Raw genomic sequence first — 25,728 nt, 5'->3', positions numbered from 1 at the left:
GAATCCTTTCCTTTACATTTTAATCAAGATTAAATTGGCGGAACATGTAAAACCTTGAATAAAATACTGTGTCAATAGAATTCTGCTTCTTATTGAGAATACGTTTCTTGACAGGAATGCAGTGATTCATATGATTCCATTATAAATGAGACTATCAAAATGGTTTTTCACATTCACAGTTTATTAACTCATAGCATAGAAAAATTGTTTTTTATACTGTTACATATGTCTTCACTCAGGACAAAATCCTAAGATGTTCAAGTTCCATATAAAAATTAAAATAATAGGCCAGGTGCGGTGGCTCACGCCTGTAATCCCAGCACTTCGGAGGCCGAGGCGGGTGGATTACCTGAGTTCAGGAGTTTGCGAACAGCCTGGCCATCCTGGCCAACATGGTGAAACCCCATCTCTACTAAAAATACAAAAAGTTAGCCAGGCATGGTGGCGGGCACCTGTAATCCCAGCTACTCGGGAGGCTGAGGCAGGAGAATCACTTGAACCCAGGAGGCAGAGGTTGCAGTGAGCCGAGATCACGCCATTGCACTTCAGCCTGGACAACAGCGCAAGACTCCATTAAAAAAAAAAAAATACCAACGAAGACTTCAGTTTTGTGCCTGATCAGTTGTTGCTGGCACCCAAATGCATCTTTTGTCCCCCACTGTGGCAGTTTACCAGTGTCTACGTCCAATCTCATTTGTGTAACCACTTACATACAGACCAGGACTTTTCTGCCTTTGGGTGCACAGAGGTGACACTTAATGAATTGGAATTGTTCTCCTGTTAGGACAGAAACCTGTATCTTGGACTGTAAAGATTTTCTATTAAATCCAACATATCTATAGTACACTAGATTTATTCCCAAGGCAGAGTGAAGTTTTGTGTATATACTACTATTTTTTCCCAGCCTTATTGAGCCTGATTATCCTCAATCAGAGGAAAGAGATTTTTGCAATCTCTGTTCCTTCTGATGGCTCTATTCTTCCCTGAAGTTTGTATTCCTCCCTATGTATCTATTTCCCTATCTATAAACTATGAAGAAAAATCCCAATGTTTCTCAGAGTTAAAAGAAAAAAAATTATCCTATTGTAACTGTGTCTTCTTACTGACAGGGCGTCACTTTGTAAGCACTCACTTCCTTTTAAAACTTACCAATTATAATAGATGATTTGGGTTTGATCTCTCAAGATTGCTTTTTAAGTGTTTACCAAAAAGGAGTTGCTGTTATCATAGGAGACTTCAGTAATGTATTATATTTTTCTTGAGTGTCTCTTAGGAAATAAAGTAAGATTCTACTCAGTGTAATAAAAGAAAGCTAAATAATTTCATAATATTTAATTTCTTTACTTAAAATGAAAATGTAATCACGATTTTGAAGGAAAGTGGTGTAAGTAGTCAGTTTTATTTTAATTTCATGCTGGCTTCAACACATTTTTTGTCCTAGTGTTTCAAATAAGCTAATTATAGTCAAAAGATGCAAAGCTCAAAACTACGAATAGAATGTGAAAATCATGACGCTTATTAGGTGAAAATATCCCTTTATAGGGTATGTAGACTATGACTTTCTTTTAATAATACTTGATCTCAACTTTCTTAGAAAATAGAGATTTTTTGGTGGAAAATGATGGGATAACAAGTGATTATCTAGCTCAGCCATCTTCTGGACAGGCTGATGAATTCATAAAATTTTCTCAGATCTTTTTACGAATGAGCAAATTAAGAACCAGAAAAATAAAGTTGGTTGAGGGACACATAGTGAGTGGAAGAAAGAGCCTTGTTATTTTCAAGAATCTCAAAAGATGCACTTGGGCATTTCAAGATCAGTAATGTAACTCAAGCTAACGGGCCACCCCAGTCAGCTCCTTGGCAGGGTGAAGCTGCTCATTGAAAATGCTCTTTCAGGCCTGCAGATGAAGTACTTCCATCTGCACTGAGCATACTTTGGGCTGGGATGTTTCTAAGAGCAAGCTAAGAAAGCAGTTGATTCCTTTTTATCCGAAAGAAAATAGATATATAATTTCAAATCCCTCAAAGCGCTGAAAGGGCTAATTAAAGGCATTCACAACTGATTCTCAGCCAACAGATTCTTAGCAAGCAATTGGCTCACTGAACGTCACTGACCCTGTAGCATATCCTTTAATCAAGTGGTGAAATTCAGGACTTCATTGATCGCCGGTCCTGAAATGCTGCAGTGAAGGTGAACAAGGGATCTCAGAAGGGGAAGTGAAAGCTACTGGCGGTCCTCGTTGTCCACTTGGAGAGGCTGCCAGTGCAATGGTCTGAAGGCGAGGGGTTCGGGGCAGCCAGATGTGAGGTTTTACAGAATGACAAAAGCAGTGGATTGCAGGGTGGCAGTGGTAGGTGCTATTCAGGGAAATATCTTACACCCATTACTTTTTTTTAAGTGAAGACATTTTTAATACCACAGAATTTTGAAAACATAATAAAAACATAACATGTCACTCTTGCAACTTATGGATTACACAGTATTCAGAAGATAGATATCCTTAAAAGGCATTAATAAGCCAGGAAGAATGAAATAAATGAATTAGGCACTCAAATCAGGAACTTAGAAAAAGAATGAGAGACTAAACTGTAGGAAAGTGTAGGAAGGAAATAAGAAGAGACATTAATACAATATAAAAAACAGTAGAAGGGGTAAATAAAAAGAGCTGATTCTAGAGAGCAAAATACCTAACCCTATATCCATCAGTTTAATCCAAAAAAAATAAAAGGGGAGGGGTGAGGAAAGCACAAATGTACAAAATTAGAAGTCAGGAGAAAGAAATAAGTGCAGATATAGCAGTGATATCTGTGCCCCCCTGTTTGGGAGGTGTCACCCACTACTTTTTATGCACACTTTGGATATTTTGCTTTAAGGGCATAAGCAATGCTTTCCCTCACTCCTAAAGAGGGCTTTTGGCTTCATCTTCCTAATAAAACATGACTGAATTAGAGAGAAGGAATCCACAGAGTGAGACAAATTATTATTTACCTCCTCCATTATTAATTCTGGCTTTCCAAAAACTTGATATTTTCATAGCCCTGCCTATGCCTATATGTCTATATGTCATATAGACATACACAATCAGCCCTCTACCTACCAGTCAACCGCAGATCCAAAATATTTGGAAGAAAGAAAAACAAAAAATAGCTATACAACAATAAAAATAATACAAATTTTTAAAATACAGGATAACGTTTTACGTAATATTCACATTGTTTTAAGTATTGTAATCTAGAGATGATTTAAAGTATACAGGAGGATGTGCATAGGTTATGTGGAAATACTATACCATTTCATATCAGGGACTTGAGCATCTGTGGATTTTAATATGGTGGGGGGATCAAGGCACCAATCCCCCAAGAATACTGAGGGACAACTGTGCAATTATCTCTCTCCTATCAAATGCAGTGAGAAGCCCACTCCTGAGTGTGTGATTACAAACGCTGAAATATTCAGTGGCCGAGGGGGAAGCCTCCTCCTGGTTTTACCATCATGTTCCTGCCTTTGCACGTAGGTCTGATGCCCGTCTTCATAAAGACGACACTGACATTTGCTTCAGTAAAACACTCAACTCCTGCAAAGTGCCCCAGATCCGTTATGCCAGCGTGGAGCGCCTCTTGGAACGACTGACAGACTTGCGGTTTCTTAGTATTGATTTCCTCAACACCTTTCTGCACACCTATCGTATTTTCACTACTGCCGCTGTGGTGCTGGGGAAACTCTCCGACATATACAAGAGGCCTTTCACCTCCATCCCTGTCAGGTACACCTATTGCTAGAGGTTTGCCTGTCATTAGCATATGGCCCTCTTCGTTCCGGAGTCACCATGCGGATGAGCAGGCCAGCTCTGCAAAGCAGCTCCTAGGGTGTACTAGCTTGCCTCTGAATGTACCATGCCCCTCCAGCAGAAGGCCATATGTAAAGGTCACACAGAGTTCCCCAGGCATGAAGTTGAAAACCTGAAATTTCCAATTGGCCTTTGCTTGTTTTGTGATTATTTGTGAATGAACTCCATTGCTTTCGGCTTTTCTTTTTTCTTTCTTTCTTTCTTTTTTTTTTTTTTTGACAATTATGATTTTAAAACTTTAATATGCATAAGAATCAGCTTGCGTGTGGCGTGGGGAGGGTGTCTTGTTAAATTGCTGGCTCTGATTCAGCAGGCCTGGTGTGGAGCCTGAGTTCTGAATGTCTAACAAGCTCCCCAGAGATCTCAATGCTGCTGTTTGGACCACAGTTTAGTAGCAAGGGATTAGACGATGCCTAGTTAGGTGTCTGTGCTTCTTTGGCAGGTGGAGGGTATACATGTAGCATTTAGATTAAGGGAAGTCCAGCAATAGAAGTGCAATGAGATTGTGACCTATAAATGAAGGGATCATGTTCTTGAATGACATCTGGGAATTCATTTCACTTGGCTACAATCTCTTAGCCACTTTTACTCTCATTTTTAGGTCATTGGAATTGTTTTTTGCTACCAGCCAGAACAACAGAGGTGAACATTTGGTGGATGGCAAATCCCCACGTCTGTGTCGCAAATTCTCTTCCCCGCCACCACTGGCTGTGTCCAGAACATCTTCCCCAGTGAGGGCCAGAAAGCTGTCTTTGACTTCTCCCTTGAACTCAAAGATAGGAGCATTGGACCTGACAACTTCCAGCAGTCCCACCACCACCACCCAGAGTCCCGCTGCGTCTCCACCACCACACACTGGTCAGATACCACTGGATCTCAGCAGAGGCCTCTCTTCTCCAGAGCAAAGCCCGGGAACGGTAGAAGAGAATGTCGATAACCCACGCGTGGATCTGTGTAACAAGCTAAAACGAAGTATTCAAAAAGGTATTATCTAGCACATTTGCATAATTACACCCCACATTTGCTGGCCGCCTGCCTCCTCACCCTTCCTTTTGGAACCCTGGTTCCCTTTCTTTACAACTGTAATACTTGTGCATAGAAAGTAGAATGAGCTCAATGGTTAGTTAGAAGAGAAAATTCCTGTAGATTCTTCTGGCCCTTCTGGAACAGAAAGCAAGATTAGTTGTCCTTATGCCCCTGTAGTAAAAGGCTTATTGTGGTCAGTTGTCTATGGGAGAATAGCATATCTGAATGGTATTACTAGAGAGTTCTTGGAATTTGGTTAAGACTGGTTGGCTAAAGAGCCTAGCATGGTGCTTTGCACACTGGGAGGTTGTGGGTACCCTCACCCATGAGCTCAGGCTGCAGAGCTTTCTCCTCCTCCCTTATTTGCCTTAGGTACCTGTGTACCTCCAGCCTTTCCCTGCTGAGGATGAGCTAGGCTGGAAGTACCACAATGGCTTCTTTAGTTTAGTTATGAGGACAGTGCTCCATGTTATAGCAGAGGTATAGGAGAGAAATCAAATTGGAGACAGTGTTAATTGCTCGTGACGTAGCCAAAACAGTTTTTTTAAAATGTTGATTAGGTCATAGGGTTTCTGGCTTCAATTCTCTACTGACTTCCTGTCACACTTAGAATAAAGTACATTCTCCCTGCCAGGGCCTTCAGTTCTGTGAGACATGGATCCTGTCCCCCTCTCCAGCCCCTACTCCTGCCACGCTCCCTCATCTACTAGGCTACTGTTACATTGATTTCCTTTTTGTGTCAAAAGCATTTTGGTCTTTCCTGCCCCAGGGTCCTTGCACTTGTTCTTTCCTCTGCTTGGCCACTTTTGCCATGTAAGCTCCATGAGATCAGCAGTCTGTCTTACTCACCTCCGTACCCTCAGTGTCTTGGCCAGTGCCTGACAAGTAGTAAATTTTTGTTAAATGAATGAATGAAATAAAATATACAGTGAACTGATCGAGGGTCCTCTCTCCCATCATTTTAGCTTTCTCAGCTTGGTACGGTGTAGGGTTGGAAGAGGTGATTCTTGTTGCTTTTAAAGTCCAATGTTTCTGTAATGAAAATAAAAATGATTCACAGTGAAATTACAAACAGCTTTTAAAAAACTGTATAAGAACTGACTTATTGATAATATAATAAAAATTGGGCAATAAATCAGACAAAGTGTCCAATTTCAAGGTGGATTGCCCAGATGGATGCATAGAGGCTTGCCTTTCTACCTGCTTGAAGCTTCTATGTGCTTCTAGCTCAGATCATTTAAATAAGCTTCCTGAGTGAAGTAGTTAATGGAATTTTAACTGGAGTGGTTGTCATCATCAAAACTTGCACTCTTTTAAAGTCTTTAAATTGACAAGTTAGCAACTAAGGAGGAGGAAAGGGAGAAGATAATTAAAAAGTCATTAGAACAACAAGCTTAAGCAAAATTATGATGGATTCTTATCAGGAATAATGAGGCAGCGCACAAGCTGACAAGTGCATTCAGGGTTGCACCCAGCGCCAGTGCTTGGGAAACCCTGTGGAGGGAATGACTGGAATGGGGCATGGGGGTATGGGAAGTACAGGAGCTTTCAGATCATGGCAAGTTTTTTCACCTTCTTTACTGCACTGTGGTAGATAGGAGAGGAGAAATCTGGAGATAAGTCGGGATTCTCTCTTTCTCTCTTTTTATTTTGTTTTATTTTGTTTTTGTTGAGGGAAGCTTTAGGAACAAACCTTTCAGTGTCCAACACCAGTGATTGGGAGGCTGTGGTTTGATTGCTCATGGGGCTGGGATGAGGATACAGTAAAGTCTGTTCAAGAATCATTGAGTGAGCCTCTTCTCCGTGCAGGATACTGTGTGTGCTAGAGTCCACAGTGGTAAATAGCACCTTCACTGTCATACTCTAGTTATGTGGATAATACAGACACAACATAAGTATATGGGCAAGTGGTATAAGAGGTGTAGATAGAGTGCTCTGGAAGCTGAAGAGCAGGGAGATCACATCTGGTTGAGCAGAATTAAGAAGTGTCTTTGACATGAGCCAAAACATATGTGGGTTGGAAAGAGGAGATGGGAGAACTTCTGGGCAAAGAGAATATATAAGTAAAGGTGTGGTGGTAATCACTAGTGGTGAATGCCATTTCTTTTTTTTTTTTTTTTTTTTTTGAGATGGAGTCTCACTCTGTCTCCCAGGCTGGAGTGCAGTGGCACAATCTTGACTCACTGCAACCTCTGCCTCCCAGGTTCGAGCTATTCTCCTGCCTCAGCCTCCTGAGTAGCTGGGATTACAGGCACGCACCATCATGCCTTGCTAATTTTTGTATTTTTAGTAGAGACGGGCTTTCACCATGTTGGCCAGGCTAGTCTTGAACTTCTGACCTCAGGTGTTCCACCCGCCTCAGCCTCCCAAAGTGCTGGGATTACAGGCATGAGCCACCATACCCAGCCAGTGAATGCCATTTCTGCAAGCATCACAAGCATCACTGCTTCTGAAGGGACAGGCTTTGTCCTGTTTTGACAGCATGGGCAGCCCTGTAGAGCAGACCTTGTTAGTAGTCCTCTTAGGGCTTTCTAGCACGGAGTAAACTTCAAAACAGCAACTCTCCTAGAGAATCTTTCTTCTCCTTCTTCTTCTTACCATCTTAAGTATCTTTAAGTGTATAGCTCAATAGTATTGTTGAATGACAGATCTCTATAACTTTTTCATCGTGCAAAACCGAAACTCTATAATCATTGAATAATACCCCATTTTCTTCTCCCCCTGGCCCCTGGCAACCAGCTTTCTACTTTCTGTCTCTACAAATTTGACTGCTTTAAGTTTAAGTACCTCATATATGTGGAATCATTCAATATTTGTCCTTTTTTGAATGGCTTAGTTTACTTAGTGTAATGTCCTCAAGGTCCAACCATATGATAGCATGTGATAGAATTTCCTTTTTTAATAGGTAGAATAATAAGAAAATGCAGTATGCAGATACTACATTTTCTTTATGCATTTATCCATCAATAGACATTTTGGTTGCTTCCACCTCTTGGCTATTTGAATAACGGTGTAATGAATATGGTGTGCAAATATCTATTTGATATCAGCATGATTAAGTGTTCCACTTTAACTTGTTGTGCAGGGAATGTTCCACTTCGATCACCAACTTCCCCAGTTTTAGTCTTCAAGGTGATGATCCAATACCTTATCATGAAAGCTGCTTGAGCTACTGTCTAGGACAAAGTAGAAATCAATAGTTTTTTTCCCTGGAACAATAAGCTGGAAAAAAGTTAGACTTGGGTTATCTTACTTTGTTTTGGGCTGTTATAGCAGGATATCTGAAACTAGATAATTGTACATGAATAGAAATTTATTTCTCACAATTCTGGAGGTTGGGAAGTTCAAGATCAAGGCACTGACATCTTGTGAGGCCCTTCTTGCTCTGTCATAACATGGTGGAAGGCAACACATAGACGTGAAAGAGAGGAGAGGGGGCCAAACTTAGGCTTTTATAAGGAACCCACTACTGCAATAATGGCATTAATCCATTTATGTGTGTAGAGGTCTCATGATATAATCACCTCTTAGAGGTCCCACCTCTCAACACTGTTGCATTGGGAATTAAGTTTTTAACATGGGAACTTTGGGGGAAACATTCAAACCATAACACTCTGTCCCTTTTCCCCCAAATTTATGTCCTTCTCACATGTAAAATATATTCATTCCATCCCAATAGCCCCCAAAGTCTTAACTTGTTTTGGCATCAACTGATAAGTCCAAAGTCCAGAGACTTACCTGAATCAGATACGGGTGAGACCTGAATCAGATATGGATGAGACTCAAGACATGATTCATCCTGAGGCAAATTCCCTTCCAGCTGTAATATGGTGGTAGGACCAGAATAGGATAGATATTCCCATTGTGAAAGGGAAAAATAGGCAAAAAGAAAGGAATAACATGCCTCAAGTAAGTCCGAAACCCAACGGGGCAGACATTAACTCTTAAGACTCCAGAATAATATTTCACTCCATGTGCTGCCTCCTGAGTACACTGGGGTGGGGTTGGGTGCCCAAAGCCTTAGGCAGGCCCACTCCCATGACTTTTCTGGGCTCAGCCCACATTTCAGCTCTCATAGATTAGAGCCTCTTGTCTGCAGCTCTCTCAGGCTGTTGTTGCCTGCTGGCAGTTCTAGGATTTCTGCAATGGCCTCACTCTCATGGCTCCACTAGGCATTGCCCCAGTGAAGACTCTCTTCAGTGTCTCCATCCCTGCAATAGGTCTCTGCCTGGGACCCTAGGCTGTCTGCAGCATCCTTTGAAATCTAGGTGAAGGAAGCTGTGCCTTCACAGCTTGTGCATTCTGTGCACCTGCAGAATTAGCACCACATGGATGCCACCAGTGCTTTCCATGTGCACCCTCTGGTGCGGTGGCCCAAGCTGCACCTGGGTTTGCCTGGGCCACAGCTAGTGTGGCTGAGGAGCACTGCACAGGAATGTGGGGAGCAGCCCTGGGCAGCAAATGCTGTGGTCCCTTAGATTCCTCTCTGTCAACCTGGCCCTCAAGGTCCTATCTTGTCTGAAAGATCTCTGAAATACCTTTGGAGTCTTTCTCCCATTGTCTTAATGAATAACACCTGGCTCTCCTTTAGCCATGCTCTCTTTAGTACTAATCTTTTTAGCGAAAGGTCACTTGGCCACAGCCTTGGTTTGCACTCCCAAAAAGGCCTTTTCACTCTTTACGTGGCTGAGCTGCAAATTTTCCAAGTCTTTCTGCTCTGTTTCCCTTTCAATTATAAATTCTGCCCTTAAACCATTTCTTTCCTCTTGCATATATTTAAAAGTAGCCATGCAGCTTCTTAATATTTTGCTTATAAATTTCTTCCACCAGGTATCCTAGTTCATTACTCTGAAGTTCTACCTTCCATAAAGCCCTTGGGCATAAACACAATTCACTCAAGTTCTTTGCTACTTTGTAACAAAGATGGCTTTTATGCCAGTTTTCAACACCTTGTTTCCCATTTCCATCTGAGACCTCACCGGAATTGCCTTTACTATTCATATTTCTACCAACATTCTATCATGACCACCTAAGTAATCTCTAAGGAGATTCAGACTCTTGAAAGCTCTTCTCTTCTTCTGAGCGCTGACTATTAATAGCATCATCCTTAATACTCCATCCATGGCAATACAGGCTTTCTCTAGCCCATTCCTTCAGACTCTTCCAGCATCTGTCCATTACCCAGTTCCAAAGCCACTTCCACTTTTTCAGGTTTTCGTTATAGCAGTAACCTCACTTCTCAGTACTAATTTTCTCTTTGTTTTGTGCTACCTGAGACTAGGTGATTTATAATGAACAGAAATGTATCTCTCACAGTTCTAGAGGCTGGCATCTGGTGAGGGCCTTCTTGCTGCATTATAATATAGTGGAAAGTATCACATGGGTGGGAAAGAGAGTGAAGTAGGCCAAACTCATTCTATTCCCAAGATAAAGGCATTCATTCATTCATGAGTGCAGAGTACTCATGATGTAATCACCTCTTAGAGGTCTCACCTCTCAACACTGTTGCATTGGAGTTTAAGTTTCCAACATATGAACTTTAGGGGACATATCAAATCATAGCATGGGGAGACCAAGATAAATGAGAAAGAGCTGGATCAAGCTCTTAGGGAAGGACACTGACACAGGCTTCGAAGACCTGTCAGTACAGATATTGGACAGAGTGGGATCATGTGGACACAGCCAGTGGCTGCTGGAGAGCTTTGTCATGTGGCAGCACTGATCATTCATGGCCTGGGGCCAGCAGATGGAGGGAACCTGTGAATAACAGTATGGCCGAAATATTAGGCTCTTTCTCATATTAGAGAATTAAGTTGAAGGCTTCATGCCTCTGCTTCTCACTGGATTTCCCCAAAACAAGTGATTTAGTGTTATATTTTTTTCAGTTAATTTATCCAGATGGTTCATAGGTTAGAAATATCATTTTAGAGTTCCAGTACTCTAAAATAGTTAAATGCTGAGCTCTTTCCACTCTGGGTAATGGAGAAAGTCCAAGATTGTATCTAGGAGGGGCCCATGGCACTTGGTGAAGCCCGTAGAGCCAACCTTTACTCCAGAGCTGTCAGCTCCTCTGCTCCCCAGGCTTCTTAGTCACATTCACCACCTAATGCATCCCCCTTAGCTCTCATTTTACCCTGATCCCTCCCTTAATACTTCCATTAAGCCACTTCTTTGCATCTTTATTTCTTTTCCCTTTCTATAGCTGTCCTCTAATTTCTTTTTAATGCATTTATTTCCCATCTTATACTTAAAAATATTTAAGGTGGTCATTCAGAGAGATACAGGGTACAACTACATTAAAATGAAATAGGTAGCTGGACATGGTGGCTCATGCCTGTAATGCCAGCACTTTGGGAGGCCGAGGTGGAAGGATCGCTGGAGCCTAGGAATTCGAGACCAGCCTGGGCAACATAGTGAGACCTTGTCTCTACTAAAAATAAAAATAAAAATAAAACAAATAGCCAGATGTGGCTGTGTGCACCTGTGGTCCCAGTTACTCAGGAGGCTGAAGCGGGAGGATCACTTGAGCCTAAGAGGTCAAGGACGCAGTGAGCTCTGATCATACCACTGCATTCCAGCCTGGGTCACAGAGTAAGACCCTGTCTCAAAAATACAAAAAACAAAGACAAAAATAAAATAAAATAGGTAAGGAAATCAGACAATGGGAGAAAAGGAATAAGTTGTGTGTGGCCAAGTGTATGGTTACTGAACAAATGAATACTGTGTGGTCTTCTGCAATTCCTAGAGTCCCCTGACTTTGGTTCCAAGCTCCTCTGCTGGCACAGTAAAGACAGGAATATAATCAATTATTGTGATTCATATTGAAGGCTAGGAATAGATTGATTGTGCAGGCACATGCTTGCCAGTTCTTGAGACTGAGAACAATTTATCCTGTGGATCCTTGCGAAGGAAACACTCTGGGTAGAAAGTTTAGAATTAAGGCTCGGGTTGAGGTAGCTCTTTGGCATTTTTCTGAATAAGTGAAACAAATTACAGACTCAATTGTAGGGTTTTTTGTTTTTGTTTTTTTGTGTTGGTGTATGGGCAATACTGGTCATAAATAGTTTTAGGAAAGTCATGGATGAACGCTACTTCAGCATGAGTCTGAAAGTTGTGTGTGTGTGTGTGTGTGTGTGTGTGTGTGTGATGTCTGTAAGAGCCAAAAGTGCTGCTGTGTGAACCCTGCTGTCTAGTCTTAAAAACTTGAGTTGACAAAGAAAAAGGAGACATTGATCCATCTTTAATTTGAAAGATGTTTGCGTGTATCACATAATGTTAACACTTAAAACAGTTGGCAAACTTGAATATGAATCCTGTGCCAAGAACTTACACATTTTCTGCTTTTCACTTAAGAATACAACCCCACTCCACCTCATTGTATAATATCAGTTTTGCCAATTAGGTCCCTATTGATGCCATACGTCTCCCTCACTGCTATCCAGCTATTCATTTCAGGGCATGTTTTTTGAAAAGTGCTAGTGACCTTTGTCCATTTTTATTGTCATTGCAATGATCACGCCAGCCTTGCAATATTTTCTGGCAGGAGAACGTCAAACAATGTGAGGAGAAAGAAGCAAAATAGGAAATATCCTTTAAAATGAGTGAGGCAATGAACTTAGGGAAAAAATAATTCAATTTAATTTCCCTCCAACTCATTCCTCACATCTGTTCCAGACTCATCCAACATTCACTAATACCCTCTCTTCTCATTACCAGTCAGTTTCTATCTTCTTCAACCCCAGGTGCTTCTACAAAACACAAATATCAGCCAGACTCAGATATCCAGATTCCACCCAGTGATGGGTTCTCAACAAAAACCAAACCAACAGCAGGCAAGAAAGGCAAGCCAAAGGGTCGCTCACTGTATTCAGACCCCATTACTCCCTCAGTGTTCACTTAGACCATGGCCGTGCAACTTAGCCACCTGTGTTGCTGCACAGCCCACAGCACTAGTGTCTGTTTCTGTGTTCTTAGTTTGAAAATTGCCTGCCTGTGGGCTGAAAGTGCTCCCGATTTTAGCATTTGTTTTGAGCCACATCTGCCCACTCGTCCTGCAGGCAAAGCTGTTTGCAAGGAGCCTGATCAAAAGTGAATATGCCAGAAGGAATTCTCCCCTCAGCCCCCAATGCTGGCATGGTTTCTTCTCTCTGTAGGTGCCTGTTAGCTTACAGGATTCTTCTTTGCTTTCCTGTTCTTTCAGAACAGTCAGGGTCCGTCCAGCTTTTCTCATTGGGAAATTTCCTGGGTTCAATGTAATTGCTGTCTAATGATTTTCTCATTTTCCTGAGATGACTGAATGGTTGAATCAGACCAAGGACATGTATTTGATATTCTGCTCGTTCTTACAGAGCAGATGCCTTCCATTACTGAATTTTGGGGGAGTTATTTAGAAAATAATAAAACCGACAGCTAAGCACTGATTTTTTTTGTCTGCATCTTGCATCGTTGCCAGCTTTACTGTAATTATGTCATTCAGAGAAAGATTCTAACCATTTCCTTTTCCTGGCCCCTTTGTGTTTCAAAAAAGCAAAATTGTGGCCATATTTCTAAGCGGATAAGTCACATGCAAGTATAAAAATGGCCTTAGATGAAGTCATTAGAGATTTTTGAAAGTTTGTTGAGTGAAATCTTGAATGGAATGGCAAAGCAAAGTAGTTCTGCTGACAGGATTAATGTACAATTAGTGGAGGTGACACTAAGCTGTTATCAATGGGAATTAATGAAAAGCCCAAGAAGAATGGAAGAATCGTTGGAAATGTATTACATTTTTGTGGTATTTTTCTCTGAAAGAACATACGCAAAGTTGTAGTCTTACCTGCTTAATAAATCAGTGGGAGGGGCATAGAAACATCATTAGTAATGGCCTAAGGGTGACCCTAAAATGATGTGTGTGTTATTCTTGGGATGTTAGCTGCAGCAAAGAAGCTCAAATGACCTTAAACCCTCCCAATGGTTCATTTAAAAGATTTTCACGTGTTTCCTGCTGATCTGTACCTCTAGCTCAGAGATACCCAGTAGAATTTTCTGGGAGGATAGAAATACTGTATATCTGGGCTGTTCAATACCATAGCCACTAGCCACATGTGGCTACTGAGCACTCAGTGTAGTGCAAGTGGGAAGCCAAAATAATAATTTAACTTTAGTTAATATAAATTTACATAGCCACGTTTGGGTAGTGCTGTCATTTTGGACAACATAGCTTTAGATCTCTGGGAGACCCAGAGATCCCTGGTGAGGGCCACATTATAGAGATTCAAACTTTGGTTGGTTTAGGGGGCAACACAGGCAAAGAACTGGTGAAGTTCTGATTTGTAATCCCAATCTGATTTTTGACCTGACAAAGTTATCTTTCCCCACTCAGAGAAAGCAAAAACATTTGGAAGGGCAGGGGATCCACCACATACCCCCGTTTACTTTAACATCTGCTGCTGCATTTGACAGAAGGGGCTGGCCAGGGTCAGCTAGGGTCAGCCAGGCCCAACAGGGTCATCAAGACAGGGTTAGAGAAGATCCTTTTTTAGATTTAGTGTCATTAGTACTTGACTTGATTTCATATTAAAGCCCTTTAATGAAATGCTTATTATCTGTAATGAACTTTTGTTTCCATGCATGATACTGACAAGAAGCTCTTGAATTCATGGCCTGGTTGTTAAAATTCATGATGTTTTCAAGCAGCAGTCCTAGAGTCTGCACCAGCGGACCGAGCAGGAGTGGAAAGCTCCCCTGCAGCGGACACCACAGAACTTTCACCTTGCAGATCCCCCTCAACTCCTCGGCACCTCCGCTATCGCCAGCCTGGAGGTAAGAGCTCAAGAGGGACTCAGAAATAGAAACGTGAAAAATGATTTCTAGCTTCTGAACCTTTCCTTTGCCTAATTGTTTCACTGCCAAAATAATTTTTTTAGTCTCACTTATTGAAAATTAATTGGAAGCAAATACAGTCGGCCCTTTGTATCTGTGCGTTCCACATCCATGGGTTTCATATCTGTGGATTCAACCAATCACCCATCAAAAATATTTGGCAGAAGAATAAAGCTTCTGTACTGACCATGTACATACTTTTTTTCTTGTCATTATTCCCTAAACATTATAGTATGACAGCTATTTACATAGCATTTCCATTGTGTTAGTTATTATAAATAATCTACAGGTGATTTAAAATATACAGGAAAATATGCATAGATTATATTCAAATACTATACAATTTTATATCAGGGACTTAAGCATCTGTGGATTTTGGTACCTGAGGGAGATCCTAAAACCAATACCCTACAGGTAACAAGGGATGACTGTAATGTTACTGTAGGACCAAGTGGTGGAAAAATAAATGATTAGAGAAGATGTCATTAGTCTAACCAATATTTGTTTAGTTCCATCATTGCATTGCATTTTGTGAGGAGTAACGTGAATCAAAAGGCTCTTCTTTAGATGTTAGCTAGCTGAAGAATCTCAGTGCTGGGTTTACCAAAATGTTCCCAGTCTCTGATATATTACCATGAGTCCCAATGTAGTCTGTATAAGTGGACTCCTCTGGGCATCACAATCTGGGGAGACCCTATTAATAATATTATTTCATCTAAAATAAGGTCCAGGTACATGGGACCCCAGTCATCATTATTGCTAGTGGCAGAAACTGGCATATGTATTTTGACATATAGTTAAGAAAATTGTAAAGCATTACTCCATAATTTGTTTGGGAACATAATAAATGTCCTCTAATTGGAGAAAAAAAACTAATCAGAACAAAAGGTAGAAATATTTTAATTATCTCCCATTTTCCCCACTGCTCAAATAAATATATCCAAATAACAGTTGTTTTGAAATGTTTGCTTTTCTCTTCTTAAGCCAATTATTTCAAGTCAGCACAGAAAATTACACAATTATGAAACCAGATTCACCCCAAGTAACCCAAATGAAAAGGCTTTTTTTTTTTTTTTTTGGAGACAGAGTCTCACTCTGTCACCCAGGCTGGAGTACAGTGGTGCAATCTCGGCTCAGTGCAACCTCCACCTCCCAGGTTCAAGTGATTCTCCTGCCTCAGCCTCCCGAGTAGCCAGGATTACAGCCGTGGGCCACCACGCCCAGCAGTTTTTATATTTTTAGTAGAGACGGGTTTTCAGTTTGTTGGCAAGGCTGGTCTCAAACTCCTGACCTCAGGTGATTCACCCTCCTCAGCCTCTCAAAGTGTTGAGATTACAGGAATAAGCCACTGCGCCCAGGCTGTAAAGGCATTTTTGACTCTCATAGGCATGCTTCAAATAGGGCATTTTAGCAAAAGGTAAAGTATATGGCTCCAAATGGTTATCAGTGGCCTTAGCAGCTTGGTAGAAGCTGTTGTCATTGCCATGAGCTCTGAGAGCAACTAGGAAGGTCTCAGTCTGGCTGTTGTTAGATGTCTGCCTTTGTGGATATTAGCCCTTGGGGCTTTAAGGCTCCAAGTCAGTTATGGGTTATCCTGCCATTTGGGTGTTTCTGGTAAATGAAGGTGACAAATTAGACTTTCCTGGCTTGTCATAGTACTACTATGGAATTAGCCAGATCTCTCTATTCTTCTTAGAGCTTTGGTCAGTCCAGGTCTTGGCAACTTCCTTGACCATTGCCACATAGGACAGATCCCTTTGACTTCATTGTAACCTGGAAGAGTTTGGGACCAAAATCTATGGAAGTAAGGCTCTACCAAGGCAAGAGTTAAATGCTGTTCAAGGCGTTACAATTATTAGAACTCTACTTTATATTCTCTTTTCATATGTTTATATTCACATATAAAATTTTTAATTCACATAAGGATTATTTGGAAATCCTCATCTTGTTTGTGGATTAACTAAGCCAAATCCTTTGTTTCTTCCCTGATATAACTAAATCATAGAGACATAGAAACATGGGAAGGAGGCTGAAACCTGTGATAATATGGAGGACTGAACAAGGACAGCATCACATATTTCTATCTAGCTGAAATTTTGCCTGTGCATCTGTCTACTTGCCACCTTGTTCCAAAATGCAATAAGTCTGTTGTGGAAAGAGAAGGTAGAGCTCTTTTATGCGTTTGTGCTTGGGCACATTAAGCAGCTCTTTGCTTCCCCTCTTAACGTGTGTATTTATTTTAGGCATGATTGTGAAACATTAGGGCCAAACTAATAAAAGCTTCCAGGTCAGAATCACAGTGGACTGTTTTCACTAAAAGCCTGAGCGAGGAGAAGCAGCGAGCTTGGCACCAGCACTGCCAAACGCTGTGTGTACAGTCCGAGGAGTGAAAGGGACTGCAAGGTTGCTCAATACATCCTTTTGATTTTAAAAGGGCCACACTTAAACCATCTGTACTGTTAAGGGTGTTCTGAGAAGGAAATTCTGTCAGAGGGAAATTCTATCAGTAACATGATATGGTATCTTTTTTAAGAATATTTTTATATTAAGATACAGTTTACATACCACAAAATTCACCTTTTTAAAGTATATAGTTCAGTATTTTTTTAATTTAATATATTCACAAGGTCAGGCAGCCATAACCACTATTTAATTCTAGAACATTTTCGTCACCCAGAAAGAAACCCTATAAATATCAGCCATTCTATACTCATTAGCGGTCACTCTCCATTCCCCCTCCAACCCCAGCAGCCCTAGGCAACCACTAATCTACTTTCTCCCTCTATGGATTCACCTCTGCTGGACATTTAACACAAAGGGAATCATATAATATGTGACCTTTTGTGATTGGCTCCTTCTTTAACTTGGCATGTTTTCCAGGTTTATCCATGTTCTAGCATGCTTTGGAACTTCATTCCTTTTTGTGGCTAAATAATATTCCCTTGTATTTTTCTGTTTATCAATTGGTGGACATTTGATTGTTTCTACTTTTTGGCTACTATGAGCAATGGTGCTATGAATATGCATGTACACGTTTGTGTGCAGATGTATGCTTTCTTTTCTCTTGGTTATATACCCAGAGTGGAATTCCTGATGTGCAATCTTGTTGTTTGCCCATTAACAGAGATAATACAGGGCATTTGGCCCAGTCCTTCATCTGGTGCAGGAATAAAAATGATGATTTTTGTTACAGAATATTATCCATTTGCCTCACCATTCCATTTCCTTTCTTTTCAAATAACCAGGACAGACGGCGGACAATGCCCACTGCTCTGTTTCACCGGCTTCTGCTTTTGCAATAGCCACAGCTGCAGCAGGACATGGGAGTCCACCAGGTGAGTAGGGGAGCAGCTATGTACAGATATGTGACCATTTATATTAAGTCAGTGGCCCGTGTCTGCCACTGTCTTGAGGAGACACTCGGCAGCTCTCACACTGGAATCCCAGCATTTTGGGAAGCCGAAGCAGAAGGATTGCTTGAGACCAGTAGTTTGAGACTAGCCAGGGCAACATAGAGACCCCATCTCTATAAAAAATTTTTAAAATTAGCTGGGCATGGTGTTGCATGCCTGTAGTCCCAGTTACTCAAGACGCTGAGGCAGAAAAATCACTTGAGGCCAGGAGGCTGAGGCTACAGTGAGCTGTGATCATGCCACTGCACTCCAGCCAGGGTGATAAAGTGAGACCCTATCTCAACAAAACAAAACAAAATAAAATAATAATAAGAGAATGCACATTCCTAGCTCTTTCTGAGTCAGTGCTTCTGGGAAGAGACTGTCTTTTAAATGAGCATCTTCAGAAATCTCCTTATTTGGCCAGGCACAGTGGCTCACACCTGTAATCCTAGCACTTTGGGAGGCCGAGGCAAGCGGATCACCTGAGGTCAGGCATTCAAGACTAGCCTGGACAACATGGTGAAACCCTGTCTCTACTAAGAATATAAAAATTAGCTGGGCATGGTGTCATACATCTGTAATTCCAGCTACTCAGGAGGCTGAGGCAGGAGAATCATTTGAACCTGGGAGGCGGAGGTTGCACTAAGCCAAGATTGTGCCACTGCACTCCAGCCTGTGTGACAGAGCAAGACTCCGTCTCAAAAAAAAAAAAAAAGAAAAGAAAAGAAAAAAAGAAATCCCACCATTTGCAACAATATGGATGAACCTGAAGGACATTATGTTACCTGAAATAAGCCAGGCACAGAACGGCAGATATTGCATGATCTCACTTATATATGGAATCTAAAAAGTCAAATTCATAGAAGTAGAAAGTAGACTGGTGGTTACCAGGGGCTGGTGGGGAGGAAGGGAAGTGGGGAGCTGTTTGGTAAAAGGATAAAAGGTTCAGTTGCACAGGAAGAATAAGTTCTGGAGATCGATTGTACACCATGGTGACTAGTTAAAAATGTACCGCATACTTGAAAATTGTTAAGAGAGTAGATTTTAGATGCTCTCCCCACAAAAAAATGGTAAGTGAGGTAACAGATGTTAGTTAGCTTGACTTAATCATTCTTCAGTATATACGTACATCAAAACATCACATTGTACCCTGTAGGCATATACAATAAAAAATAATCAAATAAATAAATAAGCAAAAGCTCCTTCAGGTGAGTCTCACTCAGGCGATCTGTGGGTTACAGCTCTGAGAAATTCTTTATCAGAGAAGGTTGTTATTCCTCCTGTGTTGTTTGACAGAGTTCTTCACCCTTTATAACTCAATTACTGAGAACACGTTTCCATTTTAATTGAGTACAATGCTAAAAGCATATGCAAGGTGGGAGGGAGGGCTTGTGGAGTGCGGGGAGCGGAGCGGGGCAGCTATTGCTTTAGCTGACTCATAATTCATTTCCAGTAGCTCCACGATTCTTTCTGAGTTGCTGTCAGTTAATTTTCAGGGTAAAGAAAAAGTACTTAAAATAAAAGCACAGTATTTTAATAGATAAAAATTATATTCACTATCTCTTTCCTCTTCTCTCACGCGCAAGGAGGATATTATGTTAAAATAAATCTGTAAGTGGTTTAGGGCTGGGCGTGGTGGCTTACGCCTGTAATCCTAGCACTTTGGGAGGCCAAGGTGGGCAGATCACCCAAGGTCAGGGGTTCAAGACCAGCCTGGCCAACATGATGAATCCCCATCTCTACTAAAAATACAAAAATCAGCTGGGCGTGGTGGCGCACACCTGTAATCCCAACTACTTGGGAGGCTGAGGCAGGAGAATCACTTGAACCTGGGAGGTAGAGTCTGCAGTGAGCTGAGATCATCCAGCCTGGATGACAGGGTGAGACTCTGTCTCAAAAGTAAGTAAGTAAATAAATAAATAATAAATCTGTAAGTGGTTTAAATAGCCTTGTTGCTGTGTCTTCACCTAAACTAAACCTATGGGCTCCAATCGTCATGATTTGTAGAAACATGAGAGATGGCATATTTTGCTAATTAGCCATTTTTCACCTTTGTGGTAACACAGGAATCCTTTCCAAAGCTTCTGAACCAATATTCACAATAGTAACTAGTAGGTATTATCTGTGTGATTTTTTTTTTCCAAATTGAGGACCAAAAAGAGATGTTCTCTAATGGACATTAACTACCATAGTACTTCATATATTATTTATTATTATATATATTTCTCTAAATAAACATTTTGCAGATTGACCACATTCTGTTTCTTTAGCATTTTGCCATATGTGCTTCACTGGAGATGTGGTCAGGCAAATTGGGATGTGCTTTGCCCCAAATATTCTTAAAACCTTTCCCCAAAAGTCCCATCAGAATAACACAAAGCAGTCTATAATGGTCAAAATATCAATCTTGTCGATACAGTTGGCTTCTATGATTGATTACCTTCTGTAACAGTGAACATTTTGGGGGGAAATAAGGGAGGCTTTTCTAGGCTTTCAGCAGAGTTATTGTCGATTGTGATTTGCTAAGACCTTCTCCTGTCTTCCGTTCTCACTCGCTAGTCTGCCTTTGGAAAAAGTGAAGGACAAGAACATCTCACAGATTTCCTAATTTAAATATGGTTTGTGAGGGAAAATAAATTTGGGGTTTATTTGAGATGAGCCCATTCCCCATTTGCTGGAGGGTAGGGGGAGGTCCTTTTTTCACCTGAGATTGCAATGAAGATTGAATCGTTTGAATGTGCTTTAGAGAATGGCTTTCTGACTAGCTTTTCCAGGCATATTGGGCCAGAAGGAAAAAGTAACCAAAACAGCCAGCTCTTTCTCCCTTTTTGAAAGCCTGCTGCTTTTCTGTTGCCTTTTTTCCTACTTCTCCCCTGCAGCTGAAATAGTCTTAGGAAGAAAACCCTTCTTCAGCGAGCTGGCTCCTGGTGGTGCTTTCTGAGGAGGACAGCACGGACTTGCTAACAGACTCAGTCAGTGTTGCTAGGTGTTGGGGAGCCTGAACCCTGTGTGAGCAGACTGCTGTTTTATGACAGTGCTGTTGATGTTGCCTATCATGCAGTCTGAAGCCACATGATTTGATTTCAGAAGTAGAGGAAATAAGGGATTTGATTCAACAGTGCCCATGGCTCTGCTATGAAGGCAGCAAGTTGCACAGGGGTCAGTTTCAATGGCTAGTGGCGGTAAGAAAGGGGGTCTCTTTTGGAGTGGAGACCAGTGCATTCCTGGGGCTCAGCCACTCAGAGGAACTGGTCCCTTAGCAGATTTCACCTGCCTGGGAGAACTAGGCAGAGAGCAGAAGGTGTGCTCAGAGCAGAAACAGGGAAGGGCTAAGAAGATAATCTGGATTTATTGGCTAGCCAGGGAGAGCATGGTGTTGCCCGAGGAGGGCTAGACCTAGATACCTGGACAGGTGTTCAAAGGAAGAGAGTGCTGGATAAGAGTCAACTCCCAAACAGACTTTGTATCTTCTCTGGGAATCAGGAATTGCCAGCCCGGATGCATCCAGAACCTGGTGAGTTGCAAAGGCAAGCAGAAGAAAGATTGCATAGACAAATAAACACCCCATGCTTTCATCAGTGTCTGCAGGCTTCCTGTCTGCTTATTCAGCTGTGATACAGATAGACTTGAGGATGCAGCTCTGCTGTGTCCTTGCTCCTAACAGGAAACAAGGTATAGCCCAGCCAAGCCAGAGGTCTGCGGAGTGGATTTCCATGTTTCAGGTGCCTCTGCAGATTCCCTCTTGCTTTAATACTCTCCCAGCCCTTCCCTTGACCCCATCTCCATCAAAATATATAGGAATCTGGCACCTCTGGGTTATAACTGTCAATTAATTATTATGCTCTCAAACATTAACTCTAGGCATTTGTATATTAAACCGTTTCTCTTTAAGTATTGCTTAGAAAACTTCCTTACTGCATTAAAAGGAATTTCAAATGCAATACAAGTGAGGACAGCAATTTTTTTTTGCAAGGAGGTCAAGACAAGATGTTCCTGCCTGACCCCGGGGGCAAGGAAAACTGATTTTATTTGTGGATGGTGCCCTGTGATCTGTTTGGGATTGCCTGCCCTGCTGCTGGGGTCTCAGCCTGCCTAATTTCCACATAGACTGGAAAAGCCTGGTTTTCAATCTTTTTGGGGGGTCGGGGGAACAAAGTCTCGCTTTATCACCCAGGCTGGAGTGCAGTGGCGTGATCTTGGCTCACTGAAACCTCTGCCTCCCAGGTTCAAGCGATTCTCCTGTCTCAGCCTCCCAAGTAGCTGGGACTACAGGTGTGTGCCACCACGCCCAGCTAATTTTTGTATTTTTAGTAGAGACGGGGTTTCACCATGTTGGCCAGGTTAGTTTTGAACTCGTGGTTTTGGGTGATCTGTCTGCCTTGGCCTTCCAAAGTGCTAGGATTACAGGTGTGAGCCACTGCGCCTGGCCTCAATCTCTTTTTCTTCCTTTAAAAGAAAAAAAAAAAGATCTAGAGCCTTCCCTTCCCGAAATTGGATGAGTCTTTTCCTTCCATGTCATGCTCCCTTTGTTTACCTGAGTCACTGCTATCCAGAGAATCCATATCCTGCCCCTCAAAACTCGAGATTCGGATTTTATGCTTTCTGTGAATGTGGTAACCTTTCAGGGAATTTTTAATGGATTTTTATGTAGACCCATAGGTGATACCCAGGATTGTAGTGTTGTGCTTTCACTATTACTTCTCTGTCTGTTTATAGTGTTTCTCTGACAAAGAAACACATCGCAGGAATGCAGCTTTTAGCAGAAGCATTATTGTCTCATGTTTCCTGTTAATTTCAACTCCCTACCAACACTTTCTATCCTTGCTTTGTTTTTTTCCTCAACACTTATCACTATTTGACACACTATTTGTTTTACTAATTTATCTTGCTTTATTATCCATTTCTCCAATAAATAAATGTAAGATCCACGAGGGCAGAGATTTTTATCTATTTTATATACTGCAGTATCCCCAACATCTAGAATAGTATTGTACATGTAGTAAATGATCCATAAATGCTTACCGAATTAATGAATCAATGATTGAATCTTCATACTTGCAATAGGGAATATTCAGTGCAGAAAAGAAAAAACTGTACTGTCCATATATTTTTATAGTGCTGTGGTGTTTTTAAATTGTTTGTTGTTGTTGTTATTTCAAGGTAAAAGAGTTTTGTCTTATTTCTCCGACTGATCTGGGGAGGTGATATCAGTCTCTTCAAGTCAGCAAGCAGGTTTTGAGTGTCTTTTGTGTTTAGTATCACTTTTTTGGATACCCACAACCCTGAGCTGAGCACCTGGTAGACTTGTAAATAAGCCTCATTGTCTTGTTATTCATTTGATGTAAGACTTTTCCTCACACTCATGATTGGAAAGTCCTTGAGATATGCCTAGACCTGAGGCCTAGGCTCACTGTAAATGTTTGCTGCCAATCAGAATGCAAGCACTGACTAAACTATTAAAGCTTCATACTGTGTGATGTTAACAAGAATGGGTTTTGTGTTGCACCCATACCCACAGAACCAGGCTTTTGGTACCATCATTGATCTACAAATTAGGCCCAGTTACAGATGGATCCTGAATTTGTAGGCCTGATGTTTATACAATTTGGGGAAACACACCTCAAGGAAAATAATATAAAATTATAAATATAAACCTTTAGGGCACCTCCCGGGGCTTTGGAAGAGGCCCATACAAATTGAGAAGGCCTAAAGCTTAAGCTTTCTTGACTTCCTGATAAATCTGCTTTTGAGTCCAATCCAGAAAATTCTTGGAATCGCAACAGCTACAGGAAATTTTGTATGCTGGGGAGTGAGGGTGGGGGCATCAGTGATTGTCAATGAGTCATTAGCCATCTTTCTTCTAAGTTAGCCCAGAGTCAGGTGGTATAATGAAAAAAAGCAGATGATGGCATCAATTAAATATGAACAGTTGACCAGGTGTTAATATGCACACTCTTCTGGTGACTAGTTGGATAAGTTGGTAGTGGTGAGTAGAGCAGCATGATGTATGTATTGCCACCCCGATTTCCTTTTCCAATGTCGAACAGTCCTCCTTTTCATAGGGCTTTAACTCTATACAGGATAGGACTGAAACAAAGGATGGTTGATGGTGTTCTTGTGTGCCACCACACTGATTGAAATGTATTTGCAGGCACCTGCTCAAATTGAAGAGCTCTGCATAAAGTAGAAATATAAATGTGTGCATTTCAAATGGCTGCTGATACAGGGAATCTGCAGGTGCAGTTTGGATATAGTTATGATATGAATAGAAATGCAAATTCAATGAATAAATATATCAGAGCACATCATTGCACTTACTATACACCTGAAGTTGTAGGATTAATTATAGAGTTTATGAAATGATATAAAATGTAGTATGAAAGTGTGAGGTGGGTTATTTTTATGAGAGTAGAAATCATGGCAGTGGAGGTACTATAAGCAACTCCTGATTATCTGTGAGCAGATTATATGTTTTACTGTTCTATGCAACTCAAAGTAAATTAACAAAGTAGAGGAATAGTTGAATGCACTTATAGGAAAATTAATGACACTGTTACAATTGCTTAGATAAATAGTGAATCTTTTACTGGTAGTTACCTGGTACTTGTAAAGTAGATAATTCATAATCTGTTTTATCTTCTGTAAAACCAGTCATGGCATGTGTAGTAAATAGTAGATCTGAGGTTAATGTGAGTTGGGCTTGGATCGGTTTTTTAAAATACTGATATCTGGTCCTATACCTAAAGATTCTGAGTTGATTGATCTGGGGGTACATCGTGGGATTCAGGAATTTTTTAAGTTCCCCAGGTGATACTAATGTGAAGCCAAGTAGGAAATGCTTGTGTGTGTGTGTGTGTGTGTGTGAATGAATATTTTACTGAGGTAATGTCAGTTAAGGGTAAAAATTTGGATTTTCCAAATTTCATATTAGATTTGGATGTAGATGGATTTCATGATTATTTGATTAATTCAGTAGAAGAATGTGGTTAAAACAGTTGTGTAATCTTAACCCACACCCTCAGGCAATTTAGGAAGTATGTCTGGATTTCATTCTACAGTCTAGTATTAATTTACATATTCAGTGTTTTAGGTGTAGATATAGTAGGTGGGCTGGATGTGAGGAGTGCTAGACTGAGTCCTGTGTGTGTCACCTTGGACAGTTTCTCTCTGGGCCTGTTGTTTCATGGTGGAAGCCTGAGAGCTCAGCTGGTGCACTGGCTCTCCAGGTGTGATCTCTGGGCCTGTAGCATCAGCATAACCTGGGAACTTACTGGAAAAATAAATTCTCGGGCCACACATCATTCCTACTGAATCAGCATTTCTGAGGGTGGGTCACAGCATCTGTCTTTTACGGGCTCTTTAGTTGATTCTGATACATACTAAAGTTTGAGAAGCAGTGAACTAGTATAATGTCTGAGCTGCCTTCCCTGTTTAAAAATCTGACTCCATATTACTTGTAGTAGACTATACAGTAGATGAAAAACCTAAATTTGAATCTCTTCCTAAGCACTAAGTACAACTCAACCTTTATCTTTTGGTAGTTTTTGCACAGTATGCATAATTGATGTTGTTCCAAGTTGTACATTTAAATTCTC

At 41.1% G+C, this 25,728-nt stretch overlaps 1 protein-coding gene across 5 annotated transcripts in view; it reads left to right on the top strand.

The window, feature by feature from the left end:
• RASGRF2 (Ras protein specific guanine nucleotide releasing factor 2) overlaps positions 1–25,728 on the top strand; it is a 278,649-nt gene that overhangs the window by 157,708 nt on the left and 95,213 nt on the right. For 4 of the 5 annotated variants that reach the window (XM_517672.9, XM_016953054.4, XM_016953053.4 and 1 more), the window contains 4 exons: positions 3,519–3,767; positions 4,453–4,835; positions 14,553–14,678; positions 17,984–18,073. In XM_517672.9, the coding sequence (XP_517672.2) occupies positions 3,519–3,767; positions 4,453–4,835; positions 14,553–14,678; positions 17,984–18,073 (848 nt within the window). The remainder of the gene's footprint in view (positions 1–3,518; positions 3,768–4,452; positions 4,836–14,552; positions 14,679–17,983; positions 18,074–25,728) is intronic. The other variant, XM_009448923.5, reaches the window with a different exon arrangement.

This window comes from Pan troglodytes, chromosome 4, assembly GCF_028858775.2.
Source record: "Pan troglodytes isolate AG18354 chromosome 4, NHGRI_mPanTro3-v2.0_pri, whole genome shotgun sequence".
Lineage (NCBI taxonomy): Eukaryota > Metazoa > Chordata > Mammalia > Primates > Hominidae > Pan > Pan troglodytes.
This window is presented reverse-complemented; position numbering and strand designations above follow the sequence as displayed.